Source organism: Scomber japonicus, chromosome 7 (genome assembly GCF_027409825.1).
Source record: "Scomber japonicus isolate fScoJap1 chromosome 7, fScoJap1.pri, whole genome shotgun sequence".
NCBI lineage: Eukaryota > Metazoa > Chordata > Actinopteri > Scombriformes > Scombridae > Scomber > Scomber japonicus.
Window position 1 is genome coordinate 18,367,909 of NC_070584.1, and position 20,705 is coordinate 18,388,613.

At 38.3% G+C, this 20,705-nt stretch overlaps 1 protein-coding gene across 1 annotated transcript in view; it reads left to right on the forward strand.

Moving 5' to 3' along the window:
• pex5la (peroxisomal biogenesis factor 5-like a) overlaps positions 1–20,705 on the forward strand; it is a 57,150-nt gene that overhangs the window by 16,510 nt on the left and 19,935 nt on the right. Inside the window, exons 3-8 of the mRNA XM_053322025.1 lie at positions 4,372–4,483; positions 9,200–9,400; positions 10,740–10,857; positions 11,814–11,913; positions 12,181–12,210; positions 14,988–15,083. Coding sequence (XP_053178000.1) covers positions 4,372–4,483; positions 9,200–9,400; positions 10,740–10,857; positions 11,814–11,913; positions 12,181–12,210; positions 14,988–15,083 — 657 coding nt within the window. The remainder of the gene's footprint in view (positions 1–4,371; positions 4,484–9,199; positions 9,401–10,739; positions 10,858–11,813; positions 11,914–12,180; positions 12,211–14,987; positions 15,084–20,705) is intronic.

Here is a 20,705-nt window from a genome sequence, read left to right on the forward strand (position 1 = left end):
AAAAGTAGATGTGAAGCCAATCATCTGAAAAAATAACATGCTTTCCTGCATATAACACAGTGAGCCAGACTACTGCACACACAGGCAAAAAGGGCGATATGTTTTGATGTGGTAAATAATGATCAGTGTGGGAGTGAATGCTGCTGTTTTCCTTTTCTTTGAATTACAAACAGAGCTTCTCCCCTCTCACTGACAGCACCATCAGTTTCATAATTCACACTCGCTGTATACTTTACTGTATGTCCATCCATCCATTTTCTTTATGGTTTATCCTTTAGAGGGGTGTGCGGCAGCCAGAGCCAATTTCAGCTGACATTGGGTGAAAGGCGGGGAACACCTTGGTTGTTGGAGGTCGCCACTCAATCAAAGGGCTAACATAATAAAGTGACAACCAATTCAGAGAACCCACATATGACATGGAGAACATACAAACTCAACCTTCAGTCAAACTTTATTACATTTTTTCCCAACACGTAAAAACTCTAAATTACTCAATAAATTACACCTTTAAAAAAAAAAAACTACAACTACAATACATGCCAACCCAATCATTTGTTGCTGTAATCACTGAATTGGTGGGAAATTTGTGAACTGGCAGCAGTGGAGGGTGAAATCAAGTAACTTCACACTGTGAGACTTCCCATGAACCAAAAGCTTTATTCTAACACCAGAATGGCACAAACTTTAATTACCTGTGCTGGGTCAGCGTTCTTGCTGCGTAGCACAAATTCTCTCTCCGTAAACTAATGACCCTTCTCCAGAAATATTCTTTAGATAATTTTTCAAAAGGTTCTTTGTCTGCTGCAAAAGTGAAGTTTGTGCAGCATGAACTACTTCTTCCAGACTAGCTGCCACCATCTTTTACAACACATTTCACTCATCCTTTTTGTTTGACTCTATTATTAACTACCGACTGAAGTAATCTTTGTCTTGTTCAAATACACACAAAGCAAAGATTTGACTCATAATATTCACCTCAATGTGACTTCTAATTATTTTTTTTGTATTTCAATGTTCTGTTTAGGTCCTGGAAACTAAAAAACATCCCTAATAATGCTTTATATTGCCCTGATAATTCATGACTTCTTAATTTTCTAAGAGTTGCTTATAAAAATGTTTTTGAACTGATGACGTGTGTCAGTTGCCCGTTAGAGAAAATGACACACAGTGTTGACTGAATTTTTTACCTCTTACCTTCCCAAATCCCACATCTAATTAGTTTTTTTAATAACATTTTTTAATAAGAAGTCTGCTGGGGTTTAATTGACTCCAAACATAAATAACACCACAGCAGGATAGCATGCAGTACATTTCTTTCTATGTAAAAAAACAACAAAAACGTTTTGGCAGACAAAACAAATATATATTTATTCAATTACAGTTGACATCGCAAAAACCTGCAATACTTCGGTATTCATGTATGTAATAATGCTTCATGTCCATTTGAGTATTTCGTCACCATCAAATTTTCAAGCCCAGTTTGGGGGAAAATTAAAGGTTACCATTTCAATATTTCTTCATAGTGAGTTTTACTGTCCAGAGACTGTACATTTTTCTGACATTTTGACAGATTTTTGCAGTTATTAGTTTTATATGTACATGTACAGCAGTGAGATGTGTGGGACAGCAAACAATGAGGGGGAAAAGCCAATGCCAACAACACACAAGGGTAAAAAGGCTCCTATAATGCTACAGTATCATTTAGGATATATAACACATCTATAATTGTACAGGCACAAACAGTGCGGACATGCAATGAAAATCCCACTCAGCAGCCTTAATACCAAGCATATGGCAGGTAGTGTGCAGTCCATTCCAAGCTTGCTAATTAAACTTTTAGCACGTTCATTAAAATTCGGCTTGCAAACACGGCCTGGAGAGCAACAATAGCAAATGTCATGTTTCCTTGCTGCCAGCATTATGTGCGCACAACATAAGCTGACAACAGTGGTGGCTTATCCTTTCTATGGGACAAAACCAGGTTTCACCTCCAAATTATGAAGCATTGGTTGGCAAACGGGGGGCCAGCTGCACCTGGACTATAACGGCTTGAGGGCACCAATAATTAATTGGATGTAACCTATTCTGCAGCTGCACTGGCAAGCCTACAAATTGGAGCATCACAAGCAAGGTGATTAGCATTTTCATGGTTTGGAAGGTGAGATAAGCAATAATGGTTAAGCAATTATTGTTTGGGACACATCCATCAGGTTTCTCTTAGCCAAGCTCATCTGGATCTAAATGGGAACTGGTGACAGCACTCTTGTAACCCGGTTATCTTTCTGTAGAAGGCTGATTTCTTAAACATGAAAAACTCACTTGTATTACACTTCTGACAGAGAGTCTTACATGTGAACATGACAGTGAAAGTATTGCTGTAACAGAAGTGCAGATGGATGAAAAGTAGCCATGTTTTCTTGCAGTATCAAATTAATTACAGGCCCTACATGCCTGCGGTACACCCACAAAGGTGTTTTCACTAACCATGCCTGATTACATCTCTTCTGAAGATGCCGTCAAACAGGATTTCACTCCTCATTCATTTCTATGAGGAACAGGACGAGATATATGCGATCAATCTGACTGAACTTTGACAGACAAAATCGCAAGACTGTTCAATATCTAACGAGTTTAATCAGTTGAGTATTTTCGCAAAATACTGAAAGGTCATATCCTTGAGTAGGAGGGTCACTGCTTTACTGTAGTGAGCTTACAGGACCCTTTTCATGGTAGATATTTTGTCACAGTTTGAGGTGTAATTTATAATATTAATGATGGCTCCGTTCATTAATTGTCCCAGAGAGTGTGAGCATGCACTTCACTAACCTAAATGCAACATAGCCATCATTAAGGTTATTAATTACACCTTTGCTTTTCCTGTTTTGACAAGTCAATTGTCTGCCATGAAAATGGTCTACTGCTGGTCTATTCCAGCAGTAATCAACCTGATCAGGGGTCTAATCAGCCACAATAAGTGAAAACATCTGTGCGGATGTGCGAGGGCATTACATTCAGTGCCCGATTAAAACTAATGTTGTTTCATTGTCATTTGAGATTTATAGTAAAGATAAAAATGATTCCCATGTTCATGACTTTCAAGTGTTAATGTCATCAGACAATTCGAGACAGTTGGATGATTACAGATTTGGCAGAGTGATGGTTAAAAATACTATGCATTGACAACATAACACTATCCATTAAATTTGTGTTTAATCACCATGAATGATGGGCTTTGGATACAGTTGGAAGTCGACATGAACACTATTTACAAGTTGGAATCTCGTAGTTACATTAACTCTAATATGACATGAATCCAGAATAAAACTAAAACTGTGTCTGAAATCACTGCACAACTGATGTAATGGATACTCCATAATTGTACTTAGTAATAAGCAGTAGAGTGAATTTGAACACATGTGAAACATTGTCATTGTGCGTCACCACTAACAGATACTAGATACAGTATAGAATGTGACCCATTGTGGGACAGTTAGCAGAAAGTAACCATTACGTATTTTCATTAAATTTCTGAAGGCACTTTGTAGTAAATAGGGTGTGACTTCTGACATAGCCTAAAATAACTGAGCCTTTTTAAGTTGGAAGCCATTATCCACAGTAAAATTCAAACACAAAAAACTGTGAACTCTTTCACTATAGAGTCGGTCCTCTCAGTGCACACAAGGGAGGAAAAAACATTCTTCATCTACACTACATCTTAGATCAGCCAGTTTTGGTTCAAAAGTATGGTAGGGGGTTGGAGAGACATCTAATTGCAGACTAACTGCAAACATAAAACAGGTGATTACTGTGCATGCGCATCCTCCAATTTCCTGCCTTAAATTCATTTTTCCCCAATCACAGTGTGTGCATGTAAACATACCAATGTTACAATATGAAGTGATGACGATTATTCTCCATCAATCAATATCCAGACATCAGCTGTGTTTTGATGTTTGGTGTAAATCAAACATACTAAAGCAGCAACACACCCATAGCTAGGAATCTGCTCACAAACCCTTAAAATGATTCGAAACATATAAAACCTGTTTTAATGTGATAAAGAGAGTGTGAGATATGTAAGTAAGATAATGTTCAAACTGTACATTGCTGTATGCTCTTTAAGTACAAACAGTTGTATAATCAACACACATTAGAATCACTTCGGTACCCTAACCCACTCTTTTATGGTAGGGGGATTTGTCAGGATTAGGACAATGATGTCTGAATTATGACAAAGGTCTGAACTTAATTTAAGGGGGTTAGGGTATATATGTACAGTACCAGGGGTTCTTGTAGACGTTATGATGACAGTGTCAAGGAGATGATACTCTGGGTGAGAGCCTGAACTTTTTTGTCTGCTTGCCCTTACAGCTGGTGAGTGAGCAACAAGAGAGCCGCCCGCTTCTAAGCCCTTCCATTGACGATTTCCTCTGCGAGACCAAGTGTGATGGGGTTTCCCGCCCAGTGACTTCCAACACAGCTGGTACAGTAGTGACTTCTTCCAGCCTACCTCTGACTGTCAATTATGTCAATAGTTAATACATTAATTTTTCATTTGCCTTCATTTATCCTTGAACTGCAGTGCTCTGTGTCAAGAGAATAATATGAAATATAGATGTACAATAACACTGCAGTATATATATGAAATATTGATACCATACAGAAGCTGTTAATCTGTTTTTATCAACCAGAGCAACAATATCAGAGAGGCTGTTTTTTACTCTGCTCTAACATGATCACAGTAACTAACATGTAGTTTTATCATCATTTAACAGAGATGTTCTCGCATTTATGTGCCTGATTTAAAAGAGATTATCAATTAAAAAGGCCAAAAAATACCAATCCCAATGGAGGATCCTTCCTGCTTCCTTATTCATTGATCTCAAAGATTTGAAATGAATATTGATTACAGTAAGTTTCTTACAGCTGTTAGATAATGTACAGGTCTGTGAAAAGATCAGTTTATGTTAGGCTGAACTATGACAAGGACACACACCTTTTTATTTCTTTGACTCTGTGGAAATCAGCTTTCACATAGCAGGTGATAATGATGTTAGATGCCAGCAGGGGCACTAAAATGTGACAGGTAAAACGTTTGACTTGACACGTACGCCATAATAGGTGTTCAGTCAGGGGCAGTATAATATAAAAATAACAGTCATTTAACTGGCCAAAGGCCATAAGGAATAAAGTATTTCTCATAATCTCTGAAAAGGGTCGATCAGGAATAATAGTCCATTGAATATTTATAAAAATGAATAACAAAAAGTAGCAGTGTATTGTACATATCAATTATACCCTTTTCTGCCAATAAGTAGGCTAAAATCAACTAGGTCAAAGTAGATGCTTAGAAATGTAAAGTTTTGACTTTAACAGATGCCAAGTGCCATCTTGGTTTCCACATGGATGGGACTTTGATCAGTGAGCTGTGCCAAATTTTGAATGATGATTTGCAAAAACCAGACTGTACAGCTGACATGTGTCATCGCCAAACTGGCCACTGTGCTGATTCAGCCAGGCAAAGTGTGCAGGAATGTTGTAGAGAAACTCTCAACCTTCTGTCTCCCAAACACAGCTCCTGCTGTCAATGACACACTGAAGGACTGATATAGATACTATTTAAAGTATGTGGGTTGACTATAAATATGAAGTCATTCACAAAGTGGTCTAAGAAGCAACCACAGAAAAAAAGGTGAATCTACCTGTTTCTGTGAAACTGATTGTAACAACAAAGAATGCAGAGTCGTACGTTCTCTATGTGTTCACTTGGATTTCCTCCAGCTGCTCTGATTTCCTCCCACAGTCTGAAACCATGTAGGTGAAGGATTCAAGGTGTTATTGTTTGTCAATCTGTTTTCACACTGTGATGGACTGGCAGCACTGAATAACACTAAGAAGGGATTACCGAGCAAAGAAAATCAATGTTAAATGATACTAGCTCAAATATGTAGATCCACATGAGACCCGCATCAAGTTGTGCTCTCTTGCATTCAGTCTTACTTTAACCTTAATTTAAGATTGACAACTATTTTTGCCTGCTGCCTGATTTTTTTAAAAGAATTATAAATTAGTTTCATGGGTGTCTGGGGTTCAGAAGAACACTCTGCAAATAAATGTCTATTTCAATTTTCAAGTCGAGATAGAAAATGAAAATGAAAAGTGTAAAGCTATGAAGTAACCTAATCATTAGCTGGTTGGCCTTGTTGAGAAGCAATATCACAGAGACAACACTCCTCGACAGTGCAGCATCCTTCCCACTCTGCTGAGGATATCCATCACTACTCATTTCCCCATGTCGGCAGAAACTCATTTATTCAAGAGGAGCCTCTCATCACCATCTCCTCGCTGCATAAAATCCCCTCTCTTCCATGCTCACATTAAAAAATCTTTTTTTCCACTTTTTGTCAGCACTCTACTCTAACACGCTGATTCAATAGTTACATGAATACTGTAAAGAAGAAATGACTCCGACCTTTAAACTTTTCATAACTGATTTCTTGTGATTTCAGTGATTAAGTTATGATCAACTGTTTCTCTCTTGCAACTCATTGAATGCTAAATGGAAAACTGTAAATCTAAATGTTGTCTAATTAGGAAACATGTTTGTTTGATCCGATGCAGCCTGAACAGCAATTGTTCAATATTAACTTAGCAACCAGTAGACAGTAATTAGGCATGAAGAAGAGTGTTATATTTATTATACAGTATGGAGGATCTTGTTCTTTTTAACGCCTTCCCAAAATCAAAAACACTGATGAAACGTGAGCATGCCCGGCTAACCACTACATATACAGTGGTAAAATGCAGTTACTCCCAAGACCAATGAACGCAACATGAGCTCATTACATTTTTTTGTGGGGTTTAAGTTAATGTTAGAAAAGCCCTGGTCAGTACTTGTGTGTTGGCTAGCTTGCTAACATTAGCGGCTCTGCCTGCCTTGGATTTGGGGAAGTCTGTAAATTGTTAACTAAGATAGTGTTAAATTTGGTGAACATTGAGACCTTCTCAGTTTTCTCTGTTGATCACTTGTCTCTGTATATTTTTGTACAGTAAGCATCCAAACTGGGCAATGTCAGAATGACATTTTTCATTTTCCTTATAATAGTGTAGTTTAATAGAGCAATTACCTCTGAGGTCACAAAGGGGCTAATATGTTATGTAGCCATCAAGTGCATATTTAAGACTCTATCAGAGGGCTCTCACATTAAAACAAGTCAACCGAAGAATATAAACTGACTCACTGAGCATTAGTAGAGATGATAAAATCTGCTAGCCACAGTTGACATTTCACAAAGCGAAATTGACAGTCAATGACCACAAATGAGAAGAGCTTTGATCTACTTCTGTCAGTCATCAGAGACCTATTGTTTCAATATAGGCAGTGTTATCAGTGGAAACTGCATATCGGTCATTGGGAAGCGGGGTTAAGGAAACAGTCAATGAACAAATAATTCCTTTGGGGGTTTCTTGGTGGCTCAGTAATACTTATAACCCAAAGGGGTTGACTCTCAAAGGTTTATATGTAGCATGTCATTCCCTCTTTCACTACCACATATGTTCCATCATTCTTCATTAGGTTATAAAGCTGAAAAACCCATGACTATATTTAGACCGGAGGCCAGGATAGAGCAACTCATTATCCATTAGGTAAATATACACTACACATGCATCCAGTTAAAATACCCAGCTGATGAAGAAAACGTATTCCTCTGAGCAATTGTCTTCCCTGTCTCATCACTTCAAGCAGACTCATGGGTGCCAAAACAGTTTTGATATAATTGCTCTTTCATGAACAGCTTGTGTTTCTTTTTTATGCTAAAAACTCTTCAGGCAACCTTCCCCACAAGTGTGTGTCCCTTGATTTGTAATTGTGCTTGCCGTCTAAAGAGCACAAGGCATCTAAGACAAGCATTCGCTCTAATTACGGAGAGATTTCCATCAACAAATGCTCTCAGTTGGTAGTCATGAAACAGCAGCACGTCAATTATGTAGTCATGTGTCTTTACTTTGTACTTCTTGCTCACATTGCTCACATTGCATGAACAGTCAGGGTCCCAGGAAATGAAAGAGAAAATTTAGTAGGATTCCTCAAATAATCAGCACATAAAACATCTGTTATAACTGAGATTATTACTTGCCTGAACAGATCAGATCAAAAATAAGTCAGTGTGGATTTGATTTATAACAAAATAAATCTGGTAAACATACAATAAAAACAGTTTGGAAAAGAAAATGCCAATTTTATATCCTGCTAATTTCCATAATAATAACATCAATTAACATTATTTTTTTTGCTTTTAATAAACCTGATTATCACAAATACCAACATTTTAACAGTCTGTCTGTAGCCATGACTCTGGACTGCAGCGCACACACAGAAGTTGAGCCCCTTGACAGAAGGCTCTGTCCTTTTTTGCCGCTCTACCAATCTGAGATTGAATTACTTAATTGACCAAGCTGGAGCTCCTCACGGGGCTGCCTTACCCTCATCAGACTGTGCAGTGGCCTGCCAGACGTATATTTAGATTCTCTGAGAAGAGCAGCAGCAAATTTTTTTAGCTGTCGACCCAGGAGGGCAATACCGTGACAGCTTAAGTGCCCCTGACAGCTCAGTTCGCCATGTCAGAAAATGTGTAGATCAAAATCCAAGTTTATTGCTGTGCATTATGTGAAACATGTCATTTTATCTTGTTATAAAGGAAAAGTGAACTTCCCCAAAATATTATATAAGCTTCAAGGAATCTAAAAGACCAGTTAGTTGAAGAAACAACCTGGGCATAATCACAAAATGAAAGCTTAACTATTAATATTCAAGAAGAGAAAAAATACTCAGTTGAAAGACTAGAGAAGAAAGTAAAACAGTGATTTTTCTAGTATTGAAGGGCAAGGATCCATTTTACCTGAATAATATACTATGTTACTGCAAATTTACTAAGTAATAAATTATAAATGCAAGAAAAGACAAATATAATATGAATAACAGAAAGCTTTAGAAGGACATTCTTCACAGGCATGTTCAACAATTTAAGTATACGGTTCTTTTCCTGCTTCAGACTTACCAATATAAAAATTGAAATCATATTCTGGATCCCTCCCAACTCCCACCCCAACCCCCACCCCCGCCTCCCTCGAAAAAAACCTCCGACTATAGAAATCAGAAACAAGGTGTAAAGTTAAACGAGTCTCATCTCTACCACAGTTTTGTCATCAACACTCGATCTGCTGGACCTCAGTGAACCTGGTGAGAGGAGGAACAGCAAGGACAGGAAGAGTCCCCTGTCATCCAGCCAGAAGAACAACTCTCACAGGAAGAAGACGGATGAGACGGAGCTGATCCAGGTGGAAGTTGAACGGACGGGACCAAGCATGCGGACACCAGAGAGAGCATCACTAGACTCAGGTACTTTTCATTTTTTCACAATCTTTAATCAGAGCCAAAGACACTGAACTCCCAGAGTGCAATCAAATTCAAGTTAGTCCAGGCAATCAGATGCTCATTTGGTATGTAGTGAAAATATTAATACAAGGAAATCATCAGTGTATGACTTCCCAAAAACAGAAAGTCTCCAATATGTTTTAATTATTTCGAGTTCTCAAAGCTGTTCTATTATATTTTCTGTTATATTTTAATGTTTTTTGGGGGAGAAATAATGCATCCATAAAATAAAGTGGTACTGCTTTATTTCTGAATATTAAAGTCTGATGCTACCAATTTTGATGTGAATAAATTCTGAATCCTGCTGTGATCTTAAAAATACTTGAATCAGCCTAAAAATATCTTTTCGTTTTCAACAGTAGATTGCCAACTCCCATCGAGGTTGCTGAAATCCCCCAAAATCCCAGAAAAAAGTACAGAGGACATAACCTTACTCTCCTATACAGACAATGCTAGAACTTACTAAATAATGCAGTGACTCAGAACAACTTTTTATACAGTATCTTTGACAATACAGCACACAGTCTGAGTTGTTTCCAAAGCAAAACTACTGTACCACCGATGTGTAGTCATTTATCTGATCTATTATGTAACATCATTTACATATGCATCTATAAAATCTGAACTCTTAATATTAACCAATCACCCAGTCTCTCAAAAGCCATAAAATTTCTCCCACCCCCTAAAAACAACTTCAACTCCCATCATGCCCCTGTAGAACTGACCATGCACATGTTAAAAATAGGCCAAAGAGGAATCAAACTAATTTACTGTAATGAAAGGGATCCTCTTAAAAGACATTAAGAGGAAACGAACAATTAGTTTCTTATTTGCCCGTTAAAAAGTTTAAAGTCTTCAATGGGAAGTAATTATGCAGAATGAGTCAAACTATAGCGTGGTGAATAATTCATGACAGTGACATTAATTATAACACTGGTGCAAAATGTGTCCTGTTAAAATTGTAGCCAGTTTTTTTTTCAGTTTGTGTGTTTGTCTGCCTGTTTTTAGCTCATTGTTTGTCCTAACAATAATATTCCATTAGTGGCTGCAAACCAGTGTTAAACTAATTGAAAAGATAACTAGCTCCTTTTTAAATGAGCATAATTGGGTGATGACATTGCACATTTTAAATGAACTTTTTCTCTTTTATAAAGCTAAAAACACATATCAGGATAGCTATTTCACAGGTGAATTGTAGATGTGACTCATTTGATGAGAGATAAGGATGATTTGATTTGCAACAACTTTGAATTTATTTGCCAGCTTAGTCTGTTTTGTGATTGTGTGTTATCACTGTCACCAGTTACCATTGGTTCACCGCTGGATAAATGGGAAGAGCTGAACCCAGAGCGAAATGGCAACCGAAAATGGAAGATGGAGAGACGGCGTTCATCTAAAAATTCATCTAATGAATTTCTGTGGTAAGCGTCTGCCTTAGAGCCATCCTGTACACACACAAGTAATCTGCAACAGCAAATATGTTTAGGAAGAATTGTTTTACATTTTTTTAATCAACGTAATGGGGAAAACTTTTTAATTAACATATCTGAAAAAGTCGCAAAGTAGTCATACTGAATGTACCAGAAAAATGTTTTTGTTCCTGCAATATCCACGCTGTTCAATACAATATGTGTTTGTAGCAACTAAAGCATGATTAACCTCTATGTCCCTTATACTGATAAGAATAAGAATAAGTATGAACACAATTACTAGCTTCCTGCCTCCCAGAATTTATATTTTTATGTAATTAATTAGTGCTGACTAGGTCACTGTTTGTTCAGAGGCAACATATTTTCAAGTGAGGGATGTCCTCATTTTTTGAGAGTATACAAAGTGCAGGACTTGGACTCAGGAGTCTGGGATCACATCTTAAGTGTGTTCAGCTTGGCCAACAGAAGCAGGATATAGTTAAATATTAATGAAAATGTTCTGTCTTGTGCTTAAAGTGATGTAACCAAACAAATGATATTTTCTTAACTTAAACTGTTGAAATTGCCAAAAGCCAAGAATAGCTTATTTGGAATACACACTTATCCTTGCCATAGTTGCCATGCACAATAGATATTGTAAAAAAATGTAAAATGTTGGCATTAAACATTTAAAAACATCTTTATCAAAGGTAATATGTGATTTAGCAAAATGTACAATTTGATAGGGTTGTTCTCTATTTATGTTGGACTTTGGGTCAGAAATGGTTCCAAAAGTCTGTTAAGTTATAATAAAAGTTTTTGTTCTGCTGCACTAGCAATGATCATCAAAGATTATCAAAGATATGCTACGTATTGTACAGTGGTGATACTATATCTTTATATTGATGATGCATCAAATTGGGAGCAAGTCTGTATCATTTACCCCACCTTTATGTCTTCTACTTTAGGTCCATAGACTGTAAAACCCAATTAGAGACATTGAATAAGAACACCGTGGAAGCGAATACCAATACCAAAGCCGAGCCAGAGTCTGCCCTCGCATCTCAAGTAAGTGCTCAGTATGACATTATTATTGTATGTGCTCTCTGCACTTGAAATCAACATCCTTTTGATCTGAGAAAGCCTCACACATCTCAAGAATGTTCTGACTGGTGCTTAAGCCCTCATAAAAACTACTAAATAATGAATTTAACATTTATCTGATAACTGCATGTTAATGTATCCTTGATATTAAATTTGTATCTAATAAGACACCCTGTTGTGCGATTGTTTACCCATCATTTTGTCCTAACACCTACAATTCTTCCATTTCAGCTCAACAGGCAGTATATTAGTGGAAGACATGTAAGCCTCCCTATGCATCCTTTCCTATAATGTTGAAAGACTTATACATTTGCACCGTAAAACAGCATCACAGCATGCCATTAAATTTGACTTCCAAAAAGAGGTAATTGTATCGAAGCCAAAAGGCGGCTTTGAGGTAACCCAGATATTCTGTCGGCCTTGAGATTGTTTCTTTGTGGTGCTACGAGGTCCAAATGTCAAGCGCTTTCCTCCTGAGTTGATGTCTGTGTAGGCTTGCATAAGGGGTCTTGTTTCAAGATGCCATTATTACATTAATAGCCTATGAATTATTCAGCAGTGTTACTCCGAGCCCATTAATGATGATCTCACCAAGTTAGCTAAGCATACATCACCTTTTCAGCACCCCGATAAATAATAGATTTGGTATTAAAGATAGCTGTCCGAGACGGAGGGAAATTAAAGGCAAACAAACACACCAAATTTGTTTTGCTCATGGGTTACATAGTCGCTCACTGACAGAGTTACTGTAAATAGTGGTTTTACTTTTCTACTTTCCTTTCTTTGCCTTGGCAGGTACCAAACACATGCACACACACACACACAGAAAATGCATGCAAAGAAGGAGATGTGTGTTGCATGAGATTTACTGAACAAACCAGTAAAGTAAATGGATCAATAATTCCAAACTTTAAGGAAAAATCCACCCTGAGATATTCATGCAGCATGTGATATCAATAGCTTAAAGTGTGTCATACTTTCAAGGACTGATGAAGACCTGGGGACCAGAATACAATATGTGTCAAAAATAACTCAACTCAAAGCTTACTCAACTTTTTTTGCTCTCAAAAGCATCTCAACTGCAGGAAATGAAACGGTTAATAACTTTTATAAAGCTAGACTTGACACAAGTGGTTACCAACTGCAAGTTTTGATTTATAGTTCCATGTCAGATTTCAGCCATGGCCAGGCTGTATCGTGCCCCACTGTAACTGTAGTTACATACTTTCAATGACTTTGTGATATAGAGCTTAGGGTTGCTGTGGCTCTGCAGTAAGTAATGTGCTATGTTTATGTGATTAAGGAATAGGGTAGACATTCAACTGTATTTGCATTAAATCTGGTTGTTTTAACCAAGATTATGCTACAAGATGTTTTTATAACTACATTTAAGTTCCTTGTTATAGGCTACAATTTTGTAAATTTCCAGTTTATTTCTGTTAATTCCCATATATTCCTGTTAATTCCCACGGAAAGTTTCCAACATTGAAAATTCCAGGAATTTTGCAACCCTAATAGAGCTACAGTGAGCCAGTCACGTACATAACAAGAGTTACATCACAGTAACTTCAGAATCAGAATACAGCATCTGTATTTTGCCTGGTTTCAGTACAGATTAGAACAATGGGTGAAGATTTGCAGTAGAGGTGTATTTGTTAGATGAGAAAAAATTACTGAGTCTTTCTTTAACTTCCTCAATGTTTTGTCTACACTATCAACTGTGTTACCTTGGTGTCGCTTTACAGAATTGTAAATAAGTTAAAATGAACAATTATGAAAAGAAGATCTCATTGTTTCTGAAACACTGGAGCCACAATTGGAGTAAATGCTGATATTTTTCTCAAGATGGTTAAAAAATGGTATGGTATCAAACAACTGCTTGTCTACATTTGGCCAAGTCAGTGTGTGTGTGGGGGGGGGGATTATAAAACCAGCAAGCAACATTAAGATCAATACCATTTTCATAAATTGTGTTTTAGAGTTTTGGGTGGATTTTTCCTTTAAGAGTCTGACTACAGCATACTGCAGCATCTTCACACAACACAGAGTTGTAAACAGAAAACAGTGTTCAACAGTGCATGAATTTTGTCCTTGTAAATAAAACATTACAATAAATGGATGAGGCTATTTCTTCTAAGTCCATTAATACTGAGATTAAGAAACCTCAATTAATCTTGCGTAATGGCAGTCTGCAGAGATGGGAATTGTTACAGGTTAATGGCTGGCATGCCAAGCAGTCCTATCTGGTGGAAACCATTGACTCCACACAAGGAGCAGTCGATTTCTCAGTCTCACCAACAGATTTACTAACCCTAGAATACAAACATTTACTGCTATATACTGTACAGTAAATCCATAGTGTCATATTACAAATGAGCGTGAAAGTGTATCTCAAAGTCACATACCCCCTGTGGTTAAATGTGTCGACTGAGTGTGGAATCATGTAATCCACACCACACTCTCATAACACAACACCCACGTGTGTAGTTGGTCAATTTATATTATTGCAGCAGAGCAAGGCTTTACTGTATACATCCAGGTTTGGAGCTGAGAGGCTATCAGCATATTTCAGGATTGGATATTGCATGTGCAGGTGCACGGGAGTGGGCAGGGGTTGCAACTGAAAGAAGCTGGACACATGGTGTTCAGACGAGGGGTGAAGCGAGATGCTGACACTAGTGATTCTGCTGGCCTTCCTAAGCATGTCAGAGGCTTTGTCGAGGCAGGGATATTTACTGGTCCCTGAGAAAGCAGAGACGACTGACCCTGCACACTCTCCCTGCCTGTCTCCTGGCTGATGTGTGTGTGTGCTTGTGTGAGTGTGTGAGTGTGTGTGTGTGATGTGATATGCTGAGGATCTGCGTGTATAGGCGAATGCATGTGATGTATTGTGTGAACGTGTGTGATTAATGTTAAATGGATTGTGTTTGTGCATATATGTATATATTATAAAATGTATATGTGTTTGTGTGTGTGTGTGTGTGTGTGTGTGTGTGTGTGTGTTTGTGTGTGCGTGTGTGCGTGTGTGTGTGTGACAGGCTCGTCTCAGTAAGGAGCAGCGGTGGGGTAGCGCCCTCCTGTCCAGACATCAGTCCCTGGAGGAGGAGTTTGAGAGAGCCAAGGCTGCTGTTGAGGTAAGCAGAGTGCTGCTTAGTACACCTCACATCTGTCGCCTGTCAACAAAGAGCCATATCAGCAGCTGACTTTTAATAAGACTTCACAGGAAAGTTGGTTTCAAGTTGGTTTTTAATATTTAATATATTGGCAGAACTTTCTTTTCTCACTGTCCTTGTAGGGTTGTGAGTGACTAGGCAACCCTACTATCATTAGTGCACCTTATTAAAACAGATAAATGGGACCAAAGCTTCTTCTTTAAAGGTTTATTACAATTTGGGTCATCATCCTGGTCATCAATTCTGTCAGTTATTATAAACACACCAAAGTTATTTGCTGGGATCTAGAAACCCAGCAATGTAGCTAAAAGTTGGTCTACTGGGGGCAGAAAACATGAGTTTGCACTTTGGATGTCACGTCAAAGTTGAGCCAGAAATCCAGTCTCTAAAGCTGCTGGATGTTGTGACAGTTTGAGTTGTAATTTCACAATTTGTCTTTGTGTTCTCCTCAACATAAATCTAAGGGCTGTTTTCAGCATTCATTGTCTGGCAGCTTGTTTGTGTCAAACCTGTTTTCAGCAATGTTACTGCAGCAATGGCCAAACTGAAAAGAACATCCCTGCTAAGGTTTCTTTGAAGACAGACTTAATCTCAAATTCAAAAGATTATTATTGATAGCTTAACCTGACCTTTGCCATCAGGTTAAGCAAGATGATAATTTCTCTTATTCATCTTTACAATTGCACTGTAATGAATTGGCGACTGAATTTATTTTTGCATTATTTCATCTATTTGGGAATAAAAACTGGAATTAATTCAGTCCTGACATTTGCCCCAAACTTGATGTGAAGAGGATGAAACAATCTGTTGAGTGCTTGTAGAAATATTAAATATAAATGTATTCTGTGAATTTTAAAGCATCACATTTCCAACATCATTGCTACTGTAGCCTAGTGTTCACTCTTACAATTTGAATATCTACCTTGAGCCCTGTGAAGCTGATTTCCATGTGACTCCATCAGCCCCTTTTCATCTCTTTGTCAGATGATGACTCCGGTGCTTCTCACAATGTATATGCCCCTGTGGTGCTATCTGACAGTTTAATAATCTGTGCCAAATCCGCACACTCAAGTTAACAGGGTGTTTGACCCAGAAAAATATTCACGACTTTCAGCTAGCTAACAATAGGAGGGTAAATAGGTCAGTCAATTTTATGGCCAAACATATCAGATATCATGGGGGATGGCAAAGTTACAGTAATTAGATATGACTTACTTCATCTTACAGTAGAATGTATCTACACACTCCATGAGTTAATGTGCTCGTGCCATCACACTCATGTTCTTAGGTTTTTCCCTCTTATGTAATAGGCTTGAATACTTTTATTGGCTTTCGCCTGAAGGAACGTTTTCTGAAAGGTTGTCTAAATCACATTGGATACCTGAGTGATAAAAAAAAAAACATTTTCAGGAATGTGTTCAGATCACAGACATAGCCAGGAAAGTTGTTTTTTTCACTTGCAACAAAAACACTCAATTGAAATCTCCCTTCCCAGAAAATGAGAGAGAACCCTGCACTATTGAGTTACTTCAGCTTTACTTAGGGCTACAGTAGACTGTTGCATGCTGAGCAATGTGTAGTGGTCAATAAATAATAGAGCAGGGACAGGAAGACCGTGAGAAAATGAGAGGAGCAGCAGCAGAGGCGAGGACCAGCCCATTTAGAGATCCCTTCCTAAAGTTAGCAATGATGTCACATCTTCCCATCTTCCCAAATATTGTTGAGTAAACCCATCAGCCGGAGGGACAGGTAGGTGATGAGATTCTGAGATGCTCCTGGACCAGAGTCTGAGCATGGGGCATCGATTGGTAACAGTATCTCGCAGCTTCAATCAAGCGCTGGCCTCCACTCTAGAGGAGCTCTGATGCGAGTGGTCAGTCGTTTTGGCTTCGGCTGCCAATGTCAAAGCCCACAATCAGATAATTTCCATTTAAGTGGCTGTGCACACGCATGCTCTTTCATACTTATAAAGATGTAGAGGTAGAGATGTCTCAGACAGCAGAGAGAACATTAAATCAGCACACAGCCTTTCTGCCAATTCAATTAGACGGAAAAGCCAAATGTAAGAAAATTAGGATCCGCAGAGGGAGCAGAAAAGGAATTAGTCTCCCAAATATCACCCCTCTCACAAAGCTGATGAGTAAATGTAGGTTTTATGCTTTTACACTTAAAAATCCTCAGAAAGGAAGGATAAAATGGCCGCGGCCCAGGAGAAGGCGCTCTGCTTTGAATTCATTTACAAAGAGGCTGATGGAGACATATTTTCTGAGTAGGCAAGTGACCGTCCATGTCACACGAGGACACTGTCAATTACTCTGAGCTGATGACGATTTAATACTTTTATTAAATAATGAACCACTAGAACAGCTGCAAGATAAATTGTGTCTTTAGGGAGCAGTGTTTTGGCTGTGGGGCATGAGAAAGCACTCCCATGGTGGTGATAAAGACAAGATGAAGGTGACTGTGTGGCCTCTTGATTAAAACGGCAGCAGGGCAGTTTTACTTTTATCTAGCAGAGCTCTGGTCTGAGGCAGTCCTGGTTTTGTGCGAGCATGCAGAGGCAAAGTGCATTTGCCTGAAAGTCAGAGATGCAGGGCTTGTGGTTTTAATACACACACCTGCAGGGAAATGTGAATGTAGAGAGTAAATGATTGATGCTTTCAACTCCCTCAACAACTTCCATCTATTTGCCCTCCAGCAGACTAAATTTGCTCAGCTTCACTGAAAAAGTTTCCAACATGAGAATGAAGGTGCACAAGTCATCCACAACAAAATGTGATTGGGACTCAGCAATTGTATTCAGGTGTGGATCAAAACAACTGTACTGAAACCCTTTATGGTGGGAATGGGATCCAACTACAAACCCAACAATGATGGAAATTAATAGAATGCAAAAACGACAGTTGCTAGGAGCTAACAGGGGAGTTAATCAAGGTCTGAGCAGGACTATGAAGTTAGTTAGATAGACAGATTAGAACCATATTCCTCTGTTTCTATTCACATTTAATGAATGAGTGGAGCAAACGTTATCTCATGTAGATTTTAGTAACTGGTGAGAGTCACCAGGACACCATACTGGCACACTCATCACCCCAGAAAAATACCAGCTTGCCACATACACTATAAGGCACCCTATAATCGTGTTTTCTTTGGTCTGAACCAAACTAATCAAACTACAGGTGTAAAATGAATCATTTATTTATCCCAATGAATCAGGTGCATGTGTCATACATTCACAGTTGATTGCACCCTTTGAGGTAATAATCTACACAAGACCACAAGTAATACCCTGGCCACACTTGCTGCATGTGTTGTTATCACAGACATCCATATAGCGGGTTATCACATTGTCTGCCAAAATATATCCTTCACATTTTGTCCAATAAATGTTTTTTGTTCTTGTTTGAGTGACATTATTGGGACTCTAGCTTCCTATTTTTGTCTTGCTGACCAAGGACTTGGCCTACACAGCAGAGCAGTGGGTGGCTCATTAACATTAAAAGGCCAGGCCAGCCCTGCTCTGGAGAGGAGAGCTCTTTTTGTTTTTTTGGAGGCTGCTCTGTGTCACTGGTAAATAATGAGACTTGTCCCCCTTGGGCAAAATGGGTATGTAACCTTTTTCATGTGTTTGGTTTCCTCCAAGGGATGTGTGTCTCAAGTTAAGATATACTCTGACTAAAGTAAACAGATAAGAGTCCATTTGAGAAGAACATACACACTAATATTCAGGATACATTTTTTTTAACTAATATTCAATGTGATGCTCAGTCTAGACACACTCACACAAACTGATGGACATTATCCATTAACCTTTATGATCAATTTATCATCAATTAATCATCCTAACAACATATTAAAAATACTGTATCTGCAAACATTTCTTTTATTCCACATTGATTCTGTCAACTAAAGATTCACAACAAAAACATTGAAATTGTGTTTAAGCAATCAAAATATCCAACAATTCATCAAGCTGCAGTAATTTACACGGTATTAACAATGTTCATTTCAGCAGTTTAACACATACAAAGCAGATCAAGGGAAATTAGTCACTTTACTGAAATAACATGTTTGATGGTGGCCAAAAGCTTCCTTCATTCATGTGCAAAAACAGGATGTCATTTGATTAATAGTTTTAAATCCAGAGATAACTGTAATGTGCAGCAATCAAATCCAACAAAACACAGGAGAAAGCTCCTGTGTTTTGTTGCTGTTGTATTCTGTTTGCATGGAAACAACTGAATACACTGAACGCTGAACAGGTCCTCTGTGTGCTGTTAATAATTATGATAATTTCTTTAATAAGACGGCAGCATTTGCCTGTTCTGAGCAGGATATTACGGTTTCAGAGAAAAAAGCCCTGCATACAACTGCTTTTTACAAGTTGATTATGTTGTTCTAAATAGGGTTATTTTACTTTGTTTTACAACATCTATAAAATCATGTCTGAGACCAACAGTATTGCAATGCTCTTTTTTTTAGAATCACTTGTTTGTGTTTTTTAGCTGACCAAGTATGAATTATCAATTTCTAGGCAATGAACATTTATTTCCACTGTATGTATTACCAAACTTCAGCTGACTTATAAAAGCTAATTAGATTCTGGAAGCATATTATGAATATGCCTTTTCTAGAGGCGGGTGACACCAACAGCTGAGGGTGTGTGTGTGAGTGTGAGTGTGTGTGTGTAAGAGAGAGAGAGAGAGAGAGAGAGAGAGAGAGAGAGAGAGAGAGAGAGAGAGAGAGAGAGAGAGAGAGAGAGAGAGAGAGAGAGAGAGAGAGAGAGAGAGAGAGAGAGAGAGAGAGAGAGAGAGAGAGAGAGAGAGAGAGAGAGAGAGAGAGAGAGAGAGATGAGCTCTGTAGGTGTTGCCATGATTATCCATGTTGTGAATAATGTATTCAAGAAGTAACTAATAAATCCTCACCCCACCTCCTGCCCCCAAGCAGTGGTGACATGTTTGGCGGCAGGAAGCACTCTGAATTCAATCCATTTCACGTAACACTTCATCAGAGCTGCTGAAATTAGAGTCACAGCTATGGGTTTGCCTCCAGTGATATACAGGATATAAATTACCTTGCTGTATCTTTGCCTTGTTCCATATAATTAAACTGCCAATGCCAGTGTAAAAATACGCCCTTCACAGTGTTATATAAAAATATGACTACATTTATTGTCATTTAAAAACACGTCTGTATATTTACTCCATTTTAATTCTGCAAGCAATTTGTTGTCATCCGTGGTGCAATTAAGGGGCGGACGAGTTACACACCAGATGGGTTTCACAACGGAAACAACTGACTGTTTATGAAACACAATTAACAAGATGATGGACAAGGTCACAGTGCAAACACAAACCCACCAAACAATGAGAAATAATGAGAATAAAATGGAAGCTGTGTTGTGTAAATACAGTTGCTCTTGTGTGAGAACCCATCACATGAGCAGGAAGCTGAAGAGGGCAAGCAGACAGGAAACAGCGCGGGGCTATTCAGCGGTTTTGCTGTAGGGCCCAGTTAGAACTGCTGGTCACATGACTTTGTGTTATACCAAGCTATGTTTGTGACATTCATGTGTGTGTGTGT